This window comes from Chelonia mydas, chromosome 25 (genome assembly GCF_015237465.2).
Source record: "Chelonia mydas isolate rCheMyd1 chromosome 25, rCheMyd1.pri.v2, whole genome shotgun sequence".
Taxonomy (NCBI): domain Eukaryota; kingdom Metazoa; phylum Chordata; order Testudines; family Cheloniidae; genus Chelonia; species Chelonia mydas.
In genome coordinates this window covers 9638168-9661623 of record NC_057858.1, presented here as the reverse complement: position 1 = coordinate 9661623, position 23456 = coordinate 9638168, and the positions used below count along the sequence as shown (strand labels likewise).

Sequence of the window (23456 nt, the reverse complement as noted above, 5' to 3'; positions counted from 1 at the left end):
AGACGGCTCCCCAACATCCGGAATTGAATAATAGAGCCACTCTGGACCCGGGAGCGCTAAGACATCCACAGCCCGCAGCCTAGACCGGAAACGATGCTGCTTTTGGAAAGCCAAGCAGGGGCCGACTGCTGTTATTGCATAGCTGGCGTGGGGCTGAGGTTGGACGTTTCTGACGGATCTGGAAGCCGGACGGCCGGGCTCGGCACGCCTGCAGGAAACACAACGCTCGGGGGCTTTTTGCCCAACTCTGCTTTATTTTCTCTGCCTTCATCTTGATTGTGAACAGCTCTGTTGGTAGGGCAGCAGGGTGGCCTTGTGATTAAAGGCCTAGGACCTGGGGGTTGATTCCCAGCTGTGCCAGAGTCCCTGTAGGACCTTGGGCGAGTCAGTCCACCTCTCTCTGGGACTCAATTCAACAGGGTGATAATAATCTGCCTCTGGTCTGTTTAGACTGTAAACTTTTGGGGACTGGTATATTTAATCCTGCCTCAGCACTGGGGGCTGGACAAGGTGACCTCTTGAGGTCCCTTCCAGCCCTACATTTCTCTGATTTGACTACTGTCTCTGCTCCCAAGTAGCTACCCACACTCAAACAGACCCTTCCTTCTTAAATCCCTGGTCCCCTGGCAGCCAGCAAAATTCCACTGAGGCAGGATTTCGTCCCTGCTCTGTTTTTACTTTCTCCGTCTCACCCATCTCTTTCAAAGACCACCCCGCAGCTGTTCGCCGTCCCTCCCCCTCCAGGCAGCGCACGAACGAATCTAACACAACTCGGCTCACACGGGAACAACCTTGTACGACAGTTACTTGGGCATTGTCAGTTACCTGAGTTATAAGCACCAGGCCCAGCACTAGTCTGAGTGCGAGACCCCGCTGTGGCCCAGTTCACTGCTACCGTTACGCTGCCAGACTAGAAGCACTACGTGAATTCCCTGAGCTTAACTGAATGGTATTTGGCCCCGTGCCCTGGAGAAAGCCACCGAACTGACCTTGTCCACAGCTCGGGTTCTGCGCTGCTAATCGCTGCGAACTACTGCCACCTTGCGGTGGCCAAGCTGCCTCGCTCGTTCATTCAAATTAGCTTTGCACAGGTCTTAAAATAGCCTGATTTTCAGAAGGGCGGAGCACCCACAAAATCCACTGGATTCCATAGCAGCTGGGGGGGGGGGGGGTGTCATTGAGGTGGGGGTGACAGGTAGGTTTCCCAGCTGGGAGGATGGTTTCTATCCTGCATCTGAGAAGTCTTTATCCCTAGCCCTGGGAGATCGTGGGCTGGGGCAGAGGGGAGACTCCAGCCCATATGAATGGATGGATGAGGCTGCAGAGGCTGGAGTCAACGCGGCAAGGGGCATGAGACGCTGAGGTAGCGTCAATCAGACGACAGTGCGAGGTCTTTGGAGCATGCATGGAATATAGACAGGGAGCAGAACAGGTAAAGAGTTACGGTTGATGGGGACAGAGTAGGGGTCAGAGTTAAGGTTGATGGGGAAGAAGGAAGGGTCAGACATTGATACGGATGGAGGAGGGGTCAGAGTTAAGGTTCATGGGGACAAAGGAGGGGTCAGAGCCAAAGTTGATGGAGACAGAGGAGGGGTCAGAGTTAAGGTTGATGGGGACAGAGGAAGGGTCAGAACTAAGGTTGCTACTGGACCCTTAGCCAAGGATTTCCGGACATTTCTTGTTCCAGGTCCAAATGCTGCTCGCACTGAAGCCAGTGGCTGACCTTGACCTCAGCAGGAGCCGAGGGCCTTGCGCCTGTACTTGCAGGGCGAAGGGAATGGCGGTTCTGCATCACTCAGGCGCTGGTGTAGTTATAGAAGCTCTGTATAACGACATCCCTTTGGTTGGGGAACCAATCCCGCAGGCAGCACAGCAGCTCCAGCCACCAGGGGTAGAACACCTCCCGTGCCCTGGTGGCTCCACCTTTGATGATGGCCAGCGCGGCTTCAGCGGCTGGATAGGCGCTCATGTACACCTTGCCCCTGGAAGGGAACAGTCACCCGGTCATACAAACCCCCACCCTGTCACCGCGCTGGCCTGCTCTGTGCGAACTGACATCTCAGGAGTGAAAGATGCAAACCAGCTCCACAGGGCCGTGCACACTCACACGCATGCACAAATGCACCCAGATGCGTGTATCCGGACGCACATGCACGCACACCCTTCCACTCTCATCCCTGCACGCACTAGTGCATACACAGACGTGGGCACGCTACACTCACACTCATGTACGCACACGCAGGAATACACACCGATGCATTCTCGCGCCATACGTTCTCTTGCACCCATGTGAACGCCTGCATGCAGGCGCACACTCTCGCACACACATTCTTCTGCACACACACACACACCTTGTCTTCTCCAAAGCCATTTCAGTGTCGATCAGCCCCAAGATGCACAGTGTGATGCATACGTCTTGCTTCTGCATAGCGAGCTCGTGGCGCAGGGAGCTAAAGAATCCATCCAGAGCAAACTTGGTGGCAGAGTAAGAGGTTGTGAAGGGAGTTGAGATTTTTCCTAGAAAGGAAAACATGAGGAGAGGAAACCAAGTGAAACGGCTGGCAGAACAAGACAGAGGGTGAGGGCACAGCTGGGAGAGAACCCCCTGGAAGGAGCACATAGGAACAGAGGATTTGCTACATTGCATCAGACCATTGCTCCAGCTAGACAAGTTTCCTCATTCCAGCAGTGGATGCATCAGAAGACGGAAACATCCAATCCCATAATGCACCAGGACAATCGTCATGCACGTGGGGGGAAAAGATTCCTTGCTGTTCGGGCTGCCCCCTGCCTGTAGCAATCAGTTCACACTCTTGGCCAAAATATCTCGTGTGGTGGTTTGGCTGCTGCCCTCCCATACGCTTGGCCACCGCAGTGGGTATATGCCGTGGGAAGTGCTCTGAAGGTGGGAAGCCCTATAGGAACATGAAATGATGTGATCCAGAGACGCCCTGCCAAGGGCCAGAGTCCCATTCACACTGCAGTTCTGAAGACTGCGGCAGGCAGGGCTTAGAAACTCATGCAGGATCAAGCTGAGGCATTGCATGGGGGGGGGGGGGGGGGGGGGGGCTGCCGTCTTTATCAGCCATAGCTCTGTGCAGGTTTCAAGCACTGACCTGTGAGGGAAGAAACCACAATCAGAGATCCTTTACTCTCAGCCAGGATGGGAAGAGCTGCAGATGCCAAGGCCACGTAACTCAGGAAATTCACCTGGAATGAAAGGAGATGAGATGTGAAAGGAATGGGAACATGGCAGCCAAGGCCAAAACGAAACATCTGTTCAGTGGGAGGGCTGGGGATTGGGTCACCCACCCAGGATAGAGGTCATGAAATGAAAGGGGCCAGGTGCTTGATTTGCTACATAAAGCATCCAGGGAAAGGTTGCACCTATCTGGGGGTCTGGACTTATAGGATAATGGGAACACTACATTTTGGGGCACTTTAAGATTTCAGATTAACGAGGAGGGGCCAGAGTTAAGGCTATTGCTACACATTTACCCAAGAATTCCAAGAAGCAGCCAGCTGTTCTCTGGTTTTCAGCCTGTTAGACAGTGGCATTCCCCACCCAGATCCTAACACCCTGGCTTTGGTCCAAAGTTACCGCCTTCCTGGGTTTACCTTTATTGTGAACTTAATTAACAAAGAATAAACATCAGACTAAGTTTTCTCCTGAGCTTGACTGGTTTTTTCCCTCCAGGATCTCTCTACCCCTGGCCCCTACTTCTTCTTCTGAGAAGAGGCTCAAGCCCTTTCATATCCTGGAATGGAGCTAGTAGGACTCACCTGATCTGGCCTCTCAGATGAGTCAGTAAAACAGCTCAGCATTTGAGGGTCCTAAAACCTGACATCAGTTGCCTGATCTATTGGTTAGGTATTATTTAGATTTCCCAATTTAACATTCCATGGTTTGGCAGTGTTTGCTTGCCTCTAGATCCGTCACAGTATTACAATGAATTTCAGAGCGAGGGCCCTGGCGTATGTGAGAGAGACACGCAGACTTAGGGAAGACCTTTTGAATTTGCAATAGTTTTATTAGCACCATCAGCACTATCACAAACTCTACAACATAGCAAAGTACATCTAGATAATACAAGCAGCCAGAACTTGCATACTCACACCATCCTTTGCAGGGAACCCTGTAGTAGGTAAGATGACCCACGAGTGGTGCTTGGCCTGGCACGTTCCAGGAAATCTCTCTGGAGTGCATGGGCTGAGTGCCACCTTTTAATCAGAGGTTACGCTAATGCCTAATGCACATTCAGTAGGTGTTTGAGCCCCTTTTCCTTATCGGTATTTCCTCACCCTACTAATGTTGGGGTGCCCTTCTCCTACTAGGCCTTTTAATTCAAGCTTATTAGCATATACATCAGTCCGTTACCATGGCATAGGCCCATATATCTATAGAACAGTAGCTGGCTACTCACTGGAGTGATTCAACAGAAAACCCTGCATCTGTAAGTAGCGTCCTAGAAGCCACTGCCAAGTTACACACCCTCACTAGCTACTACACTGATTGGTGCCCTAGAAATCAGACAGACAGAGAGCTGGATAAACAGGAGGCTGAATGGCAATGACCTAACTAGATCAGCTACCTACATCCACCTCCCTCACATCTCGGCGGGCTTCTCCATCAGCAGCAAAGCATTACGGACCTTTTCATTTCACCCTTGTTTAGAGCCAACGTCGGTGGCGTTGCCCCCGGTCTGCATTTGCCCGGCGTCTCTCTCTCTCTGCTGCAGAAACCCACCTGCATGAGCCAGCGGGTGTGCTCCACGTCTCCGTCCCACATCCGGAAAGGGGTCCCGCCGATGTGGTTCAGCACCAGGTGATCCAGTCCCCCTACAAACAGCAGAACAGGCTGGGGGTCAGGTACGGGGCCTTCCGTGGGTCAAGAGACGCAGCATAAAGGAGGAAGAAAACCAGCTAGCTCTTTCCTTTGGGCTGCTGGGAAGAGTCCACCAGCGGAAGCCCAGGATGTGCCCAGTCAAGGCAACTCCTCGGGACCCCCCAGGCAGCACCTAAAGAGATGGCAATGGGTGTCTCTCGGCAGTGCCACTTGGCTCCAGGTGAAGCATTGCCTGGTGGGAAGTGTAGTCCCTGCAAGCTGCGTCTCCATTTCAAAAGAAGAGGGCAGTTGCAGGCATTGTTGAGTATCCCCTGGGACACACACACACAGCAAAGACAGCTGCCCCTTGGGCGCTAGGCAGCTGGAGTTGGCTCGACCCAGTTTGCACCCCCCTATCAATCAAAGGCACTGCTGAGACTTCAACCACTACCAGGCTGGAACAGACACACAAGGTACCCTCCTCACACATCCATCCATCAGGGGCTGAGGTGGGGACACTGAGGCACTCAGCCACAACAGCGATGGGGGCTACATAAAGACACGTCAGGCCAAAAGAGAATGAACCCAGGTCACCCTTGGAGCCAGGAGCGGAACCCAGGAGTCCTGACTCCCACTCGCCTGGCTCCAACCAAGGCAACACGGCTTAAACCGATCAATAGCAGAGCCAGCGCAGGAAAGGAAAAGCCACCCACCATGCTTGTAGTAAATGAAAGGAAACCCTTCAAGGGAGTTGCACAGCAAGGGAAGCCCTGTTTGGCAGCTTGTGACCTGAGGAATCTTGCAGCTCGGCTTTCCCACGCATCTCTGAATTTCCTGCTGTGTTACCAGGATCGAGGCAGGATGTACAGAGGGAGCTGGGTGAATAGAGACCTTCCCAGGACTGTGGCTCCCAGTTCTGACTGCCCTTAATTGGGTTACCAGTGCTGGGTGTGACGCAGCCTGAGAGCAACTGGGCCAGGCATGATCCAGAGAGAGAGACAGAATCACATGAGGGCCTATCTAAGGTACTTACATGACCCCCATAACAGCAGAGTCTGAGCACCCTGAAATCTTTCTAATGTAGTTACCCTCACCACTCCCTGTGAAGCAGGGCAGGGTATTATGGGGAACTGAGCCACAGAGAGATGAAGTGAGTTGCCCAAGGTGACCTAGGAAAGCTGCGGCAGAGCAGGGAATTGAAGCCAAAGTCCTCGGCTAAAACCCTAATCACTGGGCCATCCTTCTTTTCCAGCCTTGGCATCCCTGGAGGACAAAGACCTCTGCTGAAGCCTGCTCCTGCCTTCTGCAGCCCGGCTTGCCCCCGGCCCAGGGAAAGTCTGCCCGCATTGTCCCACCTATTGGATTCCACCTCGATCCAGAGGAGCCCACTCCCAAAGGTTCAACCTCCATAGCCCACAGAGTCCTTGGCCTCCTGGCGGAGGCTACCAATGAGAAGGAGCACCTGAGACCAGCTGGGATGGTGCTGTCTGCGATGTGGACACGTGTCCATTAAGAACTGGACTGAGAGCTCATTACAGCCTACATGGGAACAACAGTCTCCAGCTAGGCTAGATCTGTCTGATTTAATCTTGCTGGTATTTATATAGTACCAGCCACCATAGTAACTAGGTCTGAATTTGAAGCAGTGACCTGAACTGTGCCGTGCCTCAGTTTTCCCTGTCAAATGAGAACAATACTGCCCTCCCTCCATCCCTTCCTCAGAGAGGCGTCGTGAGGGTTAATCAGCTAACGCCCCTGAAAGACAGAGGGCTTGACTTTCGTTTGAGGCAAGGCCCCTTAACGCTGCTCTGGCAAGGTGCAATGGATATGAACGTACACCCACTTCGAGGGCGCTTTATGTGAGCGGAGAGGTGCAAAGGAGCCTTGGTGTGAATGAGAATCAGACCCAGGAATTCGGTATTATTAGGGAACCTTTCCCACCAGGCCATTCAAAATGAGACAGCTGCAACCATATTCTCCTCCAGCCCTGGGGGACCTGGAATTGTTATAGTCTCAGGCTGACTTTCACATGGACACCTGGGATCCCCCCCCAGCATCAGTCGCTTTTCTTCAGACAGCCCAATACACACCCAATTTTTGCAAAGCAAACTGCACCACCTTTTCCGGGGCTTGAGGGGAAGACATATCGGCCTGGATGTAAAAGACTTGCTTTGCTCCCAGCTGCAGACATTTCTCCATCACCTAGGGGAATAACAACAACAGACGGATCTAAGTCTACTTTCCTTTGGTGGGGAGAGACAAGGGGCTGCTACTTCATTCCCCTCACTGTTTTCATGCCATGGTCAAGAAGAGCCAACTATGAACAAAGTCACACACTTTACACCCACATTTACTTCCATCCAACCCAAAAGGGAGCGATTCTCATTTACCTTAAAGGACTTATCTACATGAGGACATTAACCCAGGAATAATTATAACACTTTAAATTAACACCCGACCTTAACCCAGAATAACAGTGGCCACATGAAAAACGATTCCAGAATTGTGCTTTAAATTCATGACCTACCTTAATCTGAAATAACTCTCAAATGCAGACAAGCCAAAGGCTATGACATTGCAAAGGGGCCTGGAGTACTCATATTACAAGGCCCCTTTGCACTGCCAGAGCTGTGTGATATGCCCAAATGTGAACGACGCCCAAACAAGACACTGAAACAGGCTTAGGTGAGCCCAGTCCTAGTGCAATGTCCTTACATTCCCCTTCCCAGAGTCCCATCCCTTCCCATCAGCTCAGAACCTTACATTGGGCCTGTTCTCACATGATTTCTGTACTCCAGGGATGGATGAGTTTGTATTTCTAACTTGTTTGAGCTGGTTGGAAAATGTTTTTTTTTTTTTATCTCCTCAAAGAAAATTTTGAGTTTTCAGTGAAATATTTTGCTTGAGAATGGAAATATTTCAATTCCGAAATGCTGCTCCAGTGCCTCATGGGAGTTGTAGTCCCGAGTCACGTGCTCCCATGTCTCCTCGACAGGTTGGGTTCCCTCTTGGACTACATCTCCAATGATGCACCACAGCATCCCCGCTTTGGTGAGGGGAGGTGGTGCATCACGGCAGTCATATGGTGGCACTGCATCGTGGGAGATGAAGTCCGGCTGGAGATTTTGGCCCATAGACAAGAATGGGAGCACAAGGCACCCAAACTACAGCTCCCAAAAAGCACTGCAGCAGCATTTCAGAACTGAACGATTTTGGTTTGGGAGTGTTTTTCAGCAAAGACAGAAAATCAACATTTTTCTACAGAAAGCAGACACATTTCATGTAAAAAATCATTTAGTCAACCCTCCCCCTCCCTCCGTTTTCTGTCAAAAGACAGTTTTGGTGGAAAATTTCTGACCAGCTCTACATCCTAATATTTTTAACGGCCACATCTTCCCCCCCATTCTGCCTTCTCCTGTGTGAGGAGGCTCTTACTTTCTGCAGCAGTGTTCCCCTCCTGGCAGTCAGAACTATTTCCGCACCAAACCTGGAGTAGTGATATGCCATCTGCTCTCCAATCCCAGTGCTGGCTCCTGTCAGGAGAACTCGGGCACCAGAGACGCTGTCTTGGGGGGTGGGGAGAGGGAGAGAGCACAAGAAAAAAGTGTTAGTGAAAGAAGAATGAAAGGAATTACAATTACTGATGCAGGGAGCGCTCAAGATTGGAAACTATCCCACTGCGTAGGAAAGATAGGAAGTATGGCAAGAGACTATTCCAGATATCGACCATCCCACGCAGGCACTTTTCAATAATCTTTTCCCACACTACTTCCATAGCTTGTGACATCAGCTTAATTGGGAGTTCATTAACACACCATGGAAGAGCTCCTTTGTGTTTAAAAGTAGGCACCACAAAGCTTTTATGCCACTCATCTGGCATTTTCTCTTTCTTAAGAATACCATGGAACAAACTTGTAAAATACTTGATGCCTTCCCTTCTCAAGGACTTCACCGCATCCACTGATACTTCATTTGGGCCAGATGCTTTCTCCTTTTTCATCTTCCTAAGCGCCTCTTCAACTTCTTCTTCGTTTATGCCTTCTAGTCCTGCCTTGAGTGCAGGGGACTGGACTGGAAGACCTCTCGAGGTCCCTTCCAGTCCTACAACTCTATGATTCTATGTAATTTATCACATCCCAGTTCGGTTTACGTGTCCTTAATTTCTCATTCATCACTCTTGAAAAATAATCACTCCAAACTTTCTTGGTTGATTCCCCACTCATTAGCAATATACCACATTCATTTCTAATGTAAGCAAACTTGTTCACATCCCTCATCATCTTCTCTCTTGCCTTGGTGAGTCTACAGATGGTCTTCCCTCCCTCATGTCCTCCTTGTCAGTTATATAGCTCGTCACAGACCATACTTTAAGCTGCCGCAACACTTTTTAGCCTCCTTTTTTGCCTCAAAAGATGCCATCTTATCACTGCTCAAGCTATTGGCCTGCCCTTTTTTGAAGGTGCTCTTATTTTTTTCCTCAATGGATTATTGAACTTGAGGATTGCACCACCAAGTCTCTCTTCTTATCCTATCTGCCACTGGTTTCGTCACTCCTAGGACTTCATGTGCCGTTTCCAGCAGAGCTGATGTTAGTTTGAACCAGTCAGTAAGTCTATGCCTTTCTCCTTGTTTGAAGGTTTTTTCACCTCCATCTTTAAGTTTCCACCACTTAGGCCTTTTTGGAGCCCAGGCATTCAGATATTTCCGCATTCTGTCGCATTCTGAAGTCCATAAGGGGAAGTCTGTGCTGTCTCACAATGCGCTTGCTGGGTATTACCTTCCAATTGATTATTCATGATCTGTTCCTTCTTCTCATTACAAGGAAATCAATTTGGGACTTGTATCCTTCACTGGCATAAGTTACAAGGTGGTTTTCCCTCTTCTGAAAGCATGTGTTTACGATAATCAAGCCCAGCGCAAGACAAGTCTGTAGGATCGTGTCCTCTTGGAGTTTCTGGTTCCAGTTCTGTGCCCTCCATGGATTTTCATATCCAGTCTTTCCAGTTCCAACATGTGCATTTAGATCTGCTCTGATAATTATCTTCTCGTTGGATGGTATGTTTCCAAAAAAGGACAACAACAACTCATCGAAAAATTCCTCTTTTACTCTTTGATCCACTCCTAACTTTAGTAAATACCCCGTATTATATGGCTCGTTACCTCTTCCCTGAACAGTCTGACCCTTATCAGTCAGTCCGACTTTCTGGTAACCTCTATCACATACTTCTGCATGGTTTCACCCAGAACTACTCCAATACTGTTTTAGGATGTTGAACTCCCTGAGGATTTTGTAACCCTCCACCAGCATCTTGGCTTTACAACCCTTCCAGTTGGTCTCTTGTACACGTCACATTTATTCTTCTCCCCTTTAAGACCACACATAGCTCCAAACTTCTCCCAGTCAGTGTTCCTACTTTCCAACGTGCAGATTTCAGCTTACTCACTTGCTCCTTGCCCTGTTACAACAGGCAAGGAAGGCTGTAATGTGCTGCTTGCAGGGAACGCCATAGCTCTCTGGGGTACACTTAACGTGGCTATCAGTTCCCATGAGCATGTCTATTGACAAGCTTTTACATGCTGGCTGTCCATGCCTGATGCCTTGGGTTTGAAATCAGAGTTTCCCTTCTCTTCGGTGAGCTGCCTAACACATCTGAAGAGCCCCATCTGCCCCAGTAAGACTTATATTAAAGCGGTCTTTATTCACCTGGACATCCTCATCATAGGGTCTAAGGAGCATTTAATAGAGATGGCTGTGCCACCAGCTACCTTACCCCACTCTGTGCAGAGATGTCACCAGTTGGTCTGTGACCACTTACTGAACATTTGCAGCTGTCTTGCACATCTGCTCTCCGTTCCCCTACCCCTGATGGGAGCGGGTCACTCCTGCTGGCAACTGTAATATCTCTTTCCTTATTATTCGTATAACAGCGACTGAGATCACAGCTCTGCTGCGCTAGGCACTGTACGTACACGTAGTGAGGACAGTCCCTGCCCCAAAGAGCTCACAGTCTAAATAAACAGGAAGCCCTGTTATTACCTATTTTTAGGGCTCTTTGTTTTCGGTTTTTATTTTCCCGGGAATTGGCTGGTGTTTATTTCTACAACAACAAAAACGGGTGAAAACTGGTGGAAAAAACTAGTAATAATCTTTTCTGGGTGAATATCCGGGTTTATTTTGGTGGACGGAAAGACGGGGGAAAAACAGTCAGTAGATTAATGCTTTGATGAATGGAATTCAACGTGGTTTGCTGCAGAACTAACACAGAACTAAAAACACATCTCTGAGTTTACAAAAACAATAGATCGCTAATCCCCAAATCAAACTTTTCATTAGAACGATGAGTTTACTGTTGTAGACTTAGAACTGCTAGCCTATAAATATTTACATTCAGGACTGGCTCTAGGCACCAGCAAGGCAAGCATGTGCTTAGGGCGGCACAATTCCAGGGGCGGCTTTCCGGCCACCCTTTTCTTTCGCTTGGACAGTTGCGCTCTCTGAGCTTGGGGCGGCAAATTCTTTGCCTGGGGCAGGAAAAACCCTAGAGCCGGCCCCGTTTACATTTAATAATTGGGATACATCTTTTGCAGCACAAACACTCAACTTCGTCCTTTTCCCGGTTTTGTTTTTTTTAAACTTTTGAATACTTCCTTGTGTTCTGAAACGTATTCTGTTATAGATTTTCATTTTCTTCCCATGGTAGTGTGTCAAATCTTTAAACCGTTATCTGCTAACGGCTTGAAATGTGTACGTGGCGGGTGTGAGATTCATCAGTACATTCAGATGCGCACGCACTGCAGAGCTTGCGTGCGGGCCTGTTTGTTTATTGTGTGTATCTTCTAGACTAATACAGAGCCTTATTTCAACAGGCAGCTTTGCGTATACACACAGACTAATGTATTATCGTAATACACAGATCTCATGCAATGTATTGCATTTCCCTAATAAAACCAGTTATTTTTATATATCTGAATGATACAAAAGTAGGGTGAAAATCGGAAAAAAAGGAATACTACTTTTTGTAAAACCTGGGATTTTTTCAGTAAAAACGGGTTCACACTGAAAACGAAGGGGCTTGCCCATTTTACAGGTGGAGAAATGAGGCACTGGGAGAGATTATGATCTAAACAGACAAAAAATGGGAGTGAGGGAACGGAGCTAGACAAGGAAAGTGACATACCCAAGGTCACACTGCTGGTCAGTGGCAGAGAAGGGAACAGAACCCAGGTTTCCTGAGTCACAGTTCAGTGTACTATCCACTAGACTATACTGCCTGTCCTCTACCTCGCATATAGAAATGGCCCCTAATAAATGCAGCTGGTTGGCTCTTTCTTGATCCCAGCTGCTTTCACAGACATAAGAATGGCCATACTGGGTCAGCCCAAAGGTCCAGCTAGCCCAGTATCCTGTCTTCGGACAGTGGCCAACGCCAGGTGCCCCAGAGGGAATGAACAGAACAGGGAATCATGAAGCAATCCATCCCCGGTCGCTCATTCCCAGATCTTCTCTGCAGGTGGAAACAAGGAGAGGCAGCTACCTGTGGTCTCTCTAGACCACAGGCAAGCATTCCACAGACCACAGTTTGGGAACACTCCCCCTCCTCCATTCACCCTCCATAGGTGCTGGAATTAGGGGTGCTGTGGGAAGCGGTTTCCATCACAGAAAAGCGTTACAGTTTGGTTCAATAGCTCTCAAACCACACACCCCCCCTACACACACACACACACACACACACTATACAATTTGTTCCAGCACCGCTGGAAGCCTCTTTCCAAGCTCTGGCTGTTTCCTCTCTTCGCCTACCTGGGTTAAAGGTGTCTCTCCAAAAGAAAGCCAGGAGCCCGGCTATAATCCCAGCAGCACAAAGCGCTTTCCCAGGTGGGATCATCCTCCCCGAAGCCTTGGGGGAATGAACGAAGAGAGCCTCAAGGGTGAGTGCAGTGTCCCAAGCGCTGTCAACCTCTGCCCCGTGTGTAACAAGCTGGCCTGTGTGAACAGCGTAATGGCAAGTGTGTGAACTGGCAAGTGAAGTCCCCCCTGGCAGCTAATAATAGGTTGGGGAGGCCTGGTAGCAAAATAGCTGCAGTTGATGGTTGGGGTAGGGCCCAGCTGATCAAAAGAGCAGCTTCCACCCGAATTCCTGTGGTGTAAATTCAAGCTGCCCTGTAGGACCCTGATCCCAACACTGCAAGGCTGAGTCTCCCCTTGGACGCAGTGCAAGTGGCTTGGCTTTCCACGGTCTAATTCATTTACAGACTGGATAAATCCGGCTAACACTCTGTGCCTCTCTTGTTCCCCTGGGACCTTTGATACATTTTTGATAAGGCCCCTCGTAACCAGATGCAGGACAATAAATAACAAAGCAAGAAGCAAAGTCCTGTTGTGGTTAAAAGCTAACAGGAAAAGAAGCAGAGGTGTAGTGCAATGGCTGCTCCCAAGGCAGGCCCAAGCCTCCCCCACTAGAACCATTTGATTGGGTCCCCGAACTCCAGGCTCCAGAATCAGTGCCAGAGCCCCAGCTAGTGTAAATCGGCCCTGAAAATCAACGGAGCAGAGCTGATTTACAGAAGGCTCAGAGCGGGCAACTTTCCTCCCTGCCCCAAACTCCAGGGCAATGGCAGCTGGAGGGGGGTGGTCCAATCATAGTAGCTGGAGGCATGGGGGAAGGGGGCAGTCTGTGATGTGTCCTGGTGAAAGCCAAAATGAAAGAGGGAAGTGTTCGGAGTGCCCAGCGATTGCCACCTTGGAGTTCTCAGTCAGTCCCAGGCAACTTGAGCAACGAACATCCCCGTAGCATTTTAGCTTGTCCCAAGTGGGATCGGGGGGGTGTCACTTGCACAGACCTTCCTGCACCTCCAGATCTGACGGCATTATCTGAACAGGCACTGGCTGCTCATCAGGGCCTGATTCTCCTCTGTTGCACTGGTGTAAACCAGGAGCAACTCCACTGAAGTTAATGGAATTATACATGTAGACGCGAGATCAGAAGCAGTGTCTATATGAGATCCTCCCAAACCAACCTCCTTTGCCCTCCTATATTCCAGCTGTCCCCTTCACTCTGGCTTGGAGGCATTGCTGAGAGTGCCTTGCCATACTGGGCTTGATCTTTTGATTAGCTTCCACTCCTGGACCCTGGATCTTCTTCCCCATATTAGATCCCAGAGTTATTTGAAATTCAAGCCTTAAGACTCACCTGTTTAGATGCTACCTTTCGTAACTGGCCAGAATTTGTAATCTGCTCTGCTGTTACATGGCAATCCCTCCTAGAAGGTTCTCCTCAAAGGAGCTGACTCTGCTCTGGAATATGGTGTTTGACGCAGTTGCACTGGAATTAGAGGACTATGGACAAAGAAATCTTTGACAAATCAGATGCATTCTACAAATTGGCCAATCTAATGATAGTGCCTTGCGTATGCAAATAAACAAACAAACTGTTTATATCAATCATGCCCTTCCTCACCACAACTCCTGGCAACTGGCTTGCCAATCTGTTATTCAGGGTTTCAGAACACAAAGCAGTTGTTATTTAGCTGGTTTTTTTCCAGACGGGGTCAGGAATAAATCAATGGGGACACCGTTTTTCTGTCTGATACATGATTGATACAAATCAGAATGCTTTTACTTAAAACGACTTCGCACACACACATTTATGTTATAGCAACAGATTTAGAGCATTCCAAGACATAATTTCCAAAGTCTGACATGGTTTAGAGGAAGTGACAGCAGGTCGTCGATGGCCAGTTGCCTTCCCGCTGCGGAGTTTGGGGTGTCAGCTTCTTGCCCGAAAAAAGGCTCCCTCGGACTGCTCTGAGGTATTTACTTTTAATTAATTTTTTATAGCTATCTTAAACAAAGCACGTAACTTTTAGTGGGTTACTAGAGTAACCCCTACTGAGTTACTCATCTTTTTAATTTTAGCAAATGACTTTTTTTTTTTTTTAATCATTAAAGCATTTCGAGTGATAACAACAATAAAACGTGTATGTTGGGGCACTTAAAACCAAGGTAACCTGTCTAAACGTTCCTTCTATTCTGATTAGCAAAAACCAAACTACAGAACATGCAGCTCTTTATCCTTGCCTTTTGAAATCCTCAAGCTTATTTCTAGGTAGGTGGTATTTGGCTTGCAGCCAGCAGTGGCTGGACACATAAAATAGCTGACTGCAATTATGTTATGTTTTTGGGGTTACACGGGGCCTGATTCTGAGCTTGCATAATCCAGTGTAAATAGGAAGGAATTCCTCTAAAGTCACTGGAGTTGCACCCTGGCAAATGTGGAGACAGATCAGAATCAGGCCTGTAGTACACTACCCTACATAGCAACTTCTAAACATTAATGAATTTGGCCTCGGAGCCCCCTGATGCATGGAGAGAGGAAGGTCAGAGCTGGCAACAGAACTCAGGAATTCTGACTTTCAGTCCTGTGCGTTAGCTACACAACCATCCTTCACCTTCCCAAATAGCTTAAAGGGTTGCTATCTATCCGCCCATCCCTCCCTCCCTTTCTTGGTCTTTACATTGTGCTCACTGATCTACCTAAGCACTTTAGTAGTATCTGATCTTCCACTTTTGCCAATACATCATACTTCAACCCAGAACTCGGAGGTGCTCCTCTAGAGAAAAGGGCTATGGCTTCCTTAGCTCTTTCAGTCGTTGGCCTCTCTGATGAGATTGTTGATGGTCTTTGTCATGTAGACACTTATCCACAGAGAAATGGACAGACCTACCAAACTCATAACATGCAGGACACCACACAGCCATCAGACGCTGTTAACTTGCTTTCACTGTGATTTGTCAGTGATATGGACAGGAAAGGCGTTATACTCTCATCATGACAGGTTTCAGAGTAACAGCCGTGTTAGTCTGTATTCGCAAAAAGAAAAGGAGGACTTGTGGCACCTTAGAGACTAACAAATTTATTTGAGCATAAGCTTTCGTGAGCTACAGCTCACTTCATTGGATGCTGTAGCTCACGAAAGCTTATGCTCAAATAAATTTGTTAGTCTCTAAGGTGCCACAAGTCCTCCTTTTCTTTTTAAGAATCAGCACCAACTCCCAGCTTTAGCCATGAACTGAAAATCTAACTTTCCCTTAGATTCTAAATGCCCGACACATACGTTATGCAACATGCGGTGCTACAAACTCCCACAAACCTCAAAATATATCAATTCTGAAATGCAAAATAAATTAGACATTTTTTCAGCATCATAAACATAATTAAGCTCACCCTGCCCCTAAAATGTAACATTTAAAACTGATTCCAAACCCCAGTAAAAATATCGACAATTTATATGCCGCTTTCCATCCCAAAGGATCTCAGTGTATTAGGCACACTTAACATGACATACAAGCTTTCAGTGTTGGACAAGAAGTGGGGGGGAATTTTACTTCTTTACTCCTCCTTTAAGGATATGATCTGAAAAAGGAAAACTAAAGACCTAACCCAGCACTGAAATATACTGAATACTAGTATCATCCACTTACCAAACTGGGCATCACTTGCCAGAAACACTCCTCCAGTTCTTCTGATCTCTCTCTCCTCTCTCTTCCACTTACATAGTTTTTGCATCACTAGCCACTCCCCTTAACACTTAAAGAGACAGTCAACACAAGATCATTTTTTAAAAGAGTTAACAATTGTTTCAGAGGTTACACCTATCTCTAAGACATGCTGCCAATTTCCAGGGCTTTGCAACCACACTTTCCTATATTTAAAAATTGGTTGGCTTTCCCGTTGGTGTGTGAAAGACCCAAACAAATGACAGGGGGGAAAGGCTACATGCAAAGTGCTGTCAAATGCCACAAAGTCAATCAATGGAAAAAAGGCAGTGAAAAATGTTTTTGTCTCCTGTATCCTCTTTCAGCGATAGTCATTTAAAGTGAGTGCAGTGTCCCAAGCGCCGTCAACCTCTGCCCCGTGTGTAACAAGCTGGCCTGTGTGAACAGCGTAATGGCAAGTGTGTGAACTGGCAAGGGAAATCCCCCCCTGGCAGCTAATAATAGGTTGGGGAGGCCTGGTAGCAAAATAGCTGCAGTTGATGGTTGGAGTAGGGCCCAGCTGATCGAAGGAGCAGCTTCCACCCGAATTCCCGTGGTGTAAATTCAAGCTGCCCTGTAGGACCCTGATCCCAACACTGCAAGGCTGAGTCTCCCCTTGGACGCAGTGCAAGCCGCTTGGCTTTCCACGGTCTAATTCATTTACAGACTGGATAAATCCGGCTAATACTCTGTGCCTCTCTTGTTCCCCTGGGACCTTTGATACATTTTTGATAAGGCCAGGATAACAACCAGAATAAAGAATTCACATATAGAAGGGTGGTTTTAAAGTTGTCTGTATTACCTTAATTTTGAGGCTTGGTAGCTATACATTTAAATCTTCCCAAATATAACAATAAATTCCTACTGGCAGAGTTCTGCGCTCCGGCAGCCCCATGAGATAAATATCCCATTTCCAGCAAGGTTCCAGGAGAATGGTGGTCAGAGAGTCTAACTTCAGCTAAATTTGCTTTCACAGAAACTGTGACCCAATCCTGCAATTAGATCTGTGGGGATGGACTCCTTCATTCACATAAAGCCCAACTGAAATGAAGGGGGCTGCACATTGAGACATGTCTGCTCACAAGGATCTAATTGCAGGATTAGGGCCATAGCATCTGTTCATGTTCCTATTGAAGTTAATGGGACTTTTGCCAATGACTTCAAGGGCAAACAAGATCAGGGCTTATACACAAGGCCCCACGTACTCCGTGACAAGCTGAACCCAAGTTATTTCCCCCCACTGATTTCTGCAGCACTCCAGTGGGAAACCCCACAGGGGTAAGGATCCAGGCTCACAGAAAGCCCATTGCAGGATTGGGGCCCTAAACAGTAAACAGGAGAAAACACCATATCTGACTCTACAGTATGCTTGTAAATAATAAAACGAATACAGTAATAATAGCTGCAAAGATTTTTATTGCAGATTATCCTGCAATAGGTCATGGCTAGACGGATTTCATTACTTGTTGCAGGGCTGCATTTAACTGCAGGTTGCAGAGGTGATGGGATGTCACCGAGATTGATACATTTTATATCTTGGTGCCTTATTGTGAGATAATGGAGAGATGCACTATATTGACAGGTAGCAGGATGAGGTCAGCAACAGTCAAAGGCATTTTTAACGCGTGCCGCGGAACTGAGTCGCTAAGGGCGCAATGCGCGTGTCTAGCCACGGTGCGGCCCGGTGAAACGTGATTTTAGTACGTGTTGCAACACCGCGTGGAAATCAGCGAATGGAATTTTATTGCATGTGTCGGGGGGTCTACTGGGCTGACAGCAAGATGCATGTTCAGGGCACGCCGCAAGATTTGGCACCGGGCTGCTGGCGGGGTGCGCCTAGCGCCGACGGGGGTAGCAGCGAGAAGGCTGCTTATTGCAGGGAGCGGGAACGGTGGCGAAGGGGCGAGGTACATGTTTAAAGAGCCCGCGGGCCGCTTTATTTCACTGTACGTGCGATGGCTTAGGGGTGTTTCTTGCAGGCGGCGGGGAGGACAGCGGAGGGCAGGCGGCGGGAGGGAACCAGGGGCTGGGTTTGCCGGGCCCGGGAGGTGCTGCGGCTCGTTGCGGGGAGCGGGAGGACCGGGATTAGTGCGGGGTGGCTGAGCAGAGCGGCAGCGTCGCCCTGCATCCGATTCGCTTCGCTCGCTGCCCGGGGCAGGTGCTTTTCTCCATCCTGCACCCTCCCCGCTCCCACCCCCTCGCTAGACCCAGGACCCCCGGCTGGGCTGGGCGGCCCGGCCCACGCCACCCGCCGACCTACCTGGCTGCAGAGGGGTGACCCGAAGAGGCAGGGAACGTCCCCCGGGCGGGGGAGGTCACGTGTCTGGCTCCGCCCTCGCCTGCACCTGGCCTGGCCACCATGACAGCTACCGAGGCGGAAGTGTGTGGGCGCCCAGGGTCACGTGGGTTAGCCGGCGGGGGCGGGGCGGGGGCGGTGGTCTGTGCGGGTAACAATGGTCACCGCCCGCCGGCGCTGGCCACGTGACCGGCCGGAAGCCGAGACTACAACGCCCGAAAGCCTTTGCGGCGCGGATCGGCCGGGCGGGCGCTCGCTGCTGCCCTTGGGCACCCGTCATGGCTTCCTCGCGGGTCTTCCCCGTCGTCAGGTGAGGCGGGCGGGACGGACCGCGCCTCGGGCTCCGCAGTGCCCCCGCCAATGTGGGCTCCTTGGGCGCCCCCCTCGGTCCCCTTCAGCCGCCCCCCCAACTGCCCCTCACCGCCCCCTTCAGCCTCCCCCAACTGCCCCTCACCCCCCCCGCCCCTTCAGGTTCCCCCCCCCACTGCCCCTGCCCCCCCACAGCCCCCTTCAGCCTCCCCCAACTGCCCCTCACCGCCCCTGCCCCCCCCACAGCCCCCTTCAGCCTCCCCCAACTGCCCCTCACCGTCCCTGCCCCCCCACAGCCCCCTTCAGCCTCCCCCAACTGCCCCTCACCGTCCCTGCCCCCCCACAGCCCCCTTCAGCCTCCCCAACTGCCCCTCACCGTCCCTGCCCCCCCCACAGCCCCCTTCAGCCTCCCCAACTGCCCCTCAGCGCTCCTGCCCCCCACCTCCTCCTTCAGCCTCCTTCGCCCTCACCCCCATCAGCTTCCCCCCCTCAACTGCCCCTGCCCTCCCCGCCCCCTTCAGTCTTCCCCCAACTGCCCCCACTGCCCCCTTCAGCTCCCCCCCGCCCCCTTCAGCTTCCCCCCCAACTGCCCCTCAGCGCCCCATGTCCCCTTCAGCCTCCCCCGCCCCCAACTACCCCTCACCGCCCCTGCCCCCACCCCCAACCGCACCCTTCAGCCTCCCCCAACTGCCCCTCACCGCCCTGGTCCTCTCCCCCCCAACCTGCCCCTATCACCTCCCCCAATTGCCCCCTCACCACCCCTGGGCCCCCCCCCCCAACCGCCCCCTTCAGCATCCCCCCAGGCTACCCCCCCAGCTGCCCCTTCAGCCTTCCCCCAAACCCCTCCCCCAGCTGCCTGCTCCACCTGACCCCCTTCAGCCTCCCCTCCCTCTCCCCCAAGTGCCGCTTCACACGCTCCCCTCCCTGTGCCTCTCCCCAAGTTCCCGGCTCCACCGCCCTCAGGTTCCCTTCCCCGTAACCATCTGCTTTCTTACCATGGGTAACGGGGGCCAGAAATGTTTTTTTAAAAAACCTAAAACAAGCTGGGCACCCCCCAGCCCCCCTCCGGCTTTGTGCTGGGAGCCCAACTATGGGCCTGGGATGGGGTGTGTTCTGAGCTCACACCTTGCAGGGAAGGGGTGGAATTGGCTGAAGTGGGGGTGGTGCCAGGTGTGTTGAATCTTTAACAGAGAATTCCTTTCTCCACCTTGTTAGCTAAGCATTGCCGTTAAAGATCAGCCAACAAATACAGCATTTGAAACAATCTGACTATAAATCCCTTGCCCTCTCAGTTGCTGTAGTTTTCACACCCTCTGCTCTTGTGATGTCATCATATGACATGATCTCTAGTTACTATAGAGTCTTGTAGATTAGACAGGACCTGAGTGTTTAATGGTAAAAAACAAAGCATAACTCCTTCCTTTCTCTCTTTTGACTGAGGAAAAATAAATACCACAGGCCTCTCTTATCCATCATAAAGAAGCAAATAGGGCCCAAGCCAAATATCTCCATTCCCCCTTTGGAGGATTACCAGTAGTTGTCCAGACTTGTGTTCCTTGCACACCCAACACTCAGTATGAGTCTTAAACACACAACAAATTCAGAACGGGTTGGAGTGAGATGCTAATTGCAATGTAATTCACTGCATTAGAGGGACACATTTCTACCAGGTAATCTGAGCGCTTATTCGTGAGATGCAATAGGAAACCTCATTAAATATGGATTTCTTACCCACAGCTAGTTCTTGAAATGGTTGGCAGTGTTTTTTTAAGTCAAATATTTTCATGACTCCCCTTACATTTATTATGAGAATTTTTTTTTAAGAAAAGTAGCAACAATAAGCCTATATAATGTATTTGTGTGTGGCTTTAAGAGGTTGACAAAGAATACTTGATCTTGACCAGTGAGAGTAGTGGGGATGGGAGAGCTAGATTTTCTTTGCTTTAGATTGTAATAAAATGTTAATGCCTTGTGACTATGTCCTCCTACCCCTGATTGCCTTTTGTGATCCCCTCTGGGGATCGGGATCTGCTGGTTGAAAAGCTCTGCATGCAAACTGGGTTTCTGTTGCTTCTCGTTCCCTCTCAGGTTCTTCGTCAAAGGCAGCCTGGCTGGAGGTGCCATGTACGTGGCATATGATCAGGGGCTTCTGGGAAATGGCAGTCAAGGAGCAGAGGCCCTCAAAAAGGCTCGAGCAGCACTGCCTCCAGCTATACAGGAATGGACAGATTACACAGGCTGGGAGGTAAGAACTGTGCAGATAAGACTGGTTAGCAAATTGGCTTGGTGAGAGGGAGGAAGGGAAAGTGCTGGGGAAAAATCCTGGCTCCATAGACGTTAACGGGAGTTTTGTAATTGACTTCAATGGAGCCAGACGTCTCCCCCATACTTATTTTTTTAATTCAAGGGGAATGGATTGAGAATAGATTTTTAACTTGTTGGGAGAGCGAGAACTTATCTGAGGTGGGACATGAAAGGGATAATTTGCAAAGGATGAGAAAATGAAAATGTCATCTAGATTTTTTTTTTATATAGCTGGTATTTCTGAGCCATCTTTCCTCTGAGGATCTCTAAACACTTTACAAACACTAATGCATCGATCCTCCCTTTTAAAGACCCATTTCTGCCATGGTGCTTATAGTTAATCAAGTTGTGTATAAATTGCCTGCTGTTTTTGTTCGGGTTTTGTTTTTTTCCCCTCACCTAATCTGTGTCCTTAGATTGTGAGCAATTCAGAGTCACCTTAGTGACTTAGGCACCAAAGCTGCTTTTGAAAATGTTACTCTTTGACCCAATTTAACAGCTGGGTCAACTGAATCAGAGCTGAAGTGATTTGCCCAAGGTGACCCAGGGAGTCTGTGATAGCTTCTGTTTTTCATTATTCCCTCTAAGCCATTGTTTAGCCATTTTGTATGTAGCTAGTGTCCACAAACACTTCTGATTTCCTCCTCCTCCTCCCCCCCCCCCCCCCCCCCCCGTTTCTTTCTTTTATTTTTTAGCTTCCATCCGCTCCAAAATTTGACTTTTCTGTCTCTGAATCCTGGAACACAGGTAAGACTTGACCCTTCACTGCCTAAGCTATAGAATGGGTCTATGATCAGTGATACAACTTATCCTAGAATGCTGGCCCATTAGATTGAAGGAAGGGAGGCAGTGTGGCCTAGTGAATGAAGCAATGGATTGGAACACCTGGGTCCTAATTCCTGACTTTGCCACTGGCCTACTGGGTGCCCATGGCCAAGTTGCTGCCTGTCTGTGCCTCAGTTTCCCCATCTGTGAAATGAGGATAATGATGCTGATTTCCTTTGTAAAAAAAGCACTTTGAGATCTACTGATGGAAAGTGCTATGTAAGAACTAGGGACTTTGATTATTATTACCTTTGCAGCAGGTAATTTAAGACAGCAAAACTGACCACGATCATGGAGGTAGCAATATAAAGAGACACTATGATGACTTTTACTCCTGAGAAGTCCCATCTCTTTTGAAGGATTGAAGAGTTTATAAACCCAACTGGCTTGTTGTATAAGGATACTGAGTACAGTTGAACTCAACCTTTGCCCTACTAGGCTAGTGTGAAAAGGGAAGACATTTCCCTTTATTCCTGTACCACCTTAAGATAATATTTTGTCCTTCTCTAGCAGTTTTTATCTGAGCATTTCAAAGCACTCTGCAAACACTTAGCAAATTTCTAAGGCCCACTGAGAATAAGTGACTTGCCTAAAGTTACACAGAGGGAGTCTGTGGAGGACCAGGAAAAGAACCCAGATCCCCCATGTCCCGGTGCTGTTTTAACCACAAAACCATCCTTCAGACCTGGTTTGACGTGGTGATGCCAGATGAGACAAGAATGATACCTAGGTTTGTCTGAATCCTCCTTTCATAAGGATAGATCTCACCTATTAAATGGGGAGATCTGTGTGATCTATCATGAATAACAGTAGCAAATTCAGCTTTATGTTAATGCTCTTCTCAGGACATCTCTGTGCTACTTTTCTTGCAGGAGTTCAGGCCACTGTGTCTGCTCTATCTGTGGCTCCCACCAAGGTCCGTGAATACACCCATGATGGCTGGAAGTACATGAAGGACCTCATCAAATGAACTCTCTCTCTCTCTCCAGCCTTTGCTGTTTCCTCCATGCTACAGTCTCAGGGATGAGATGTAGTACGCACCACTAGAGGGCAGCGCAGCCATGCAAAGGCTCCAATAAAAGACTCTGGAATTTCCCTTTGCACGTGGGTTGGTGTTAGCATGCAGGCTTTGCAGTCATTGTTGGGTTTTATTACAGTACGGCCTACAGGCCACAAAGGAGATCAGGGCCCCACTATGCTGGTGCTGTACACACACATACACCTTCCGTAAAGAGCTTACAATCTAAATAGACCCTTAAGAAACTTCATCCATCTAGAAAGTGAGTGCCAACTATTTCAGTGCTATGTAACTAAACAAACAAACAAAAATCCTAGGACAATTAACCAGCCACTCACAGTAG

At 49.2% G+C, this 23456-nt stretch overlaps 2 protein-coding genes across 9 annotated transcripts; one reads left to right on the top strand and one right to left on the bottom strand.

The window, feature by feature from the left end:
- Positions 1–234: 234 nt before the first annotated feature.
- Positions 235–18806, bottom strand: HSD11B1L (hydroxysteroid 11-beta dehydrogenase 1 like). Of its 8 annotated transcripts, XM_037885438.2 has the most exons (11): positions 18622–18756; positions 16308–16413; positions 15551–15686; positions 14017–14162; positions 12627–12809; positions 8261–8391; positions 6916–7027; positions 4748–4839; positions 3117–3210; positions 2352–2517; positions 235–1982 (listed from the first exon to the last, which is right to left on the bottom strand). In XM_037885438.2, exons 5-11 carry the CDS (start codon positions 12709–12711, stop codon positions 1796–1798), a joined length of 867 nt encoding a protein of 288 aa, XP_037741366.1. In that variant the 5' UTR covers positions 12712–12809; positions 14017–14162; positions 15551–15686; positions 16308–16413; positions 18622–18756; the 3' UTR covers positions 235–1795. The 8 variants fall into 8 exon arrangements, with proteins under 8 accessions (XP_037741366.1, XP_037741365.1, XP_043391703.1 ...); XM_037885437.2 differs by lacking the exon at positions 15551–15686 and having other exon boundaries at positions 18622–18806; XM_043535768.1 differs by lacking the exon at positions 15551–15686 and having other exon boundaries at positions 14017–14178.
- Positions 18807–18810: 4 nt separating this feature from the next.
- Positions 18811–23190, top strand: MICOS13 (mitochondrial contact site and cristae organizing system subunit 13). Its single transcript, XM_037885440.2, has 4 exons — positions 18811–18967; positions 21055–21211; positions 21966–22017; positions 22968–23190. The coding sequence occupies exons 1-4, from the start codon at positions 18936–18938 to the stop codon at positions 23063–23065; spliced, it is 339 nt and encodes a 112-aa protein (XP_037741368.1). The 5' UTR covers positions 18811–18935; the 3' UTR covers positions 23066–23190.
- Positions 23191–23456: the final 266 nt, after the last annotated feature.

What these genes read in the sequence shown, in the direction of transcription:
- HSD11B1L (XM_037885437.2), bottom strand. Translation starts at nt 12,711, where the DNA reads ATGATCCCACCTGGGAAAGCGCTTTGTGCTGCTGGGATTATAGCCGGG. An exon ending in GGGGAACACTGCTGCAGAAA is followed by an intron (nt 7,028 to 8,260) that starts GTAAGAGCCTCC and finishes TTATTCCCCTAG; the next exon opens with GTGATGGAGAAATGTCTGCA. An exon ending in ATGGCTTTGGAGAAGACAAG is followed by an intron (nt 1,983 to 2,351) that starts GTGTGTGTGTGT and finishes GTTCCCTTCCAG; the next exon opens with GGGCAAGGTGTACATGAGCG.
- MICOS13 (XM_037885440.2), top strand. Translation starts at nt 18,936, where the DNA reads ATGGCTTCCTCGCGGGTCTTCCCCGTCGTCAG. An exon ending in CGGGTCTTCCCCGTCGTCAG is followed by an intron (nt 18,968 to 21,054) that starts GTGAGGCGGGCG and finishes GTTCCCTCTCAG; the next exon opens with GTTCTTCGTCAAAGGCAGCC. An exon ending in CTCTGAATCCTGGAACACAG is followed by an intron (nt 22,018 to 22,967) that starts GTAAGACTTGAC and finishes CTTTTCTTGCAG; the next exon opens with GAGTTCAGGCCACTGTGTCT.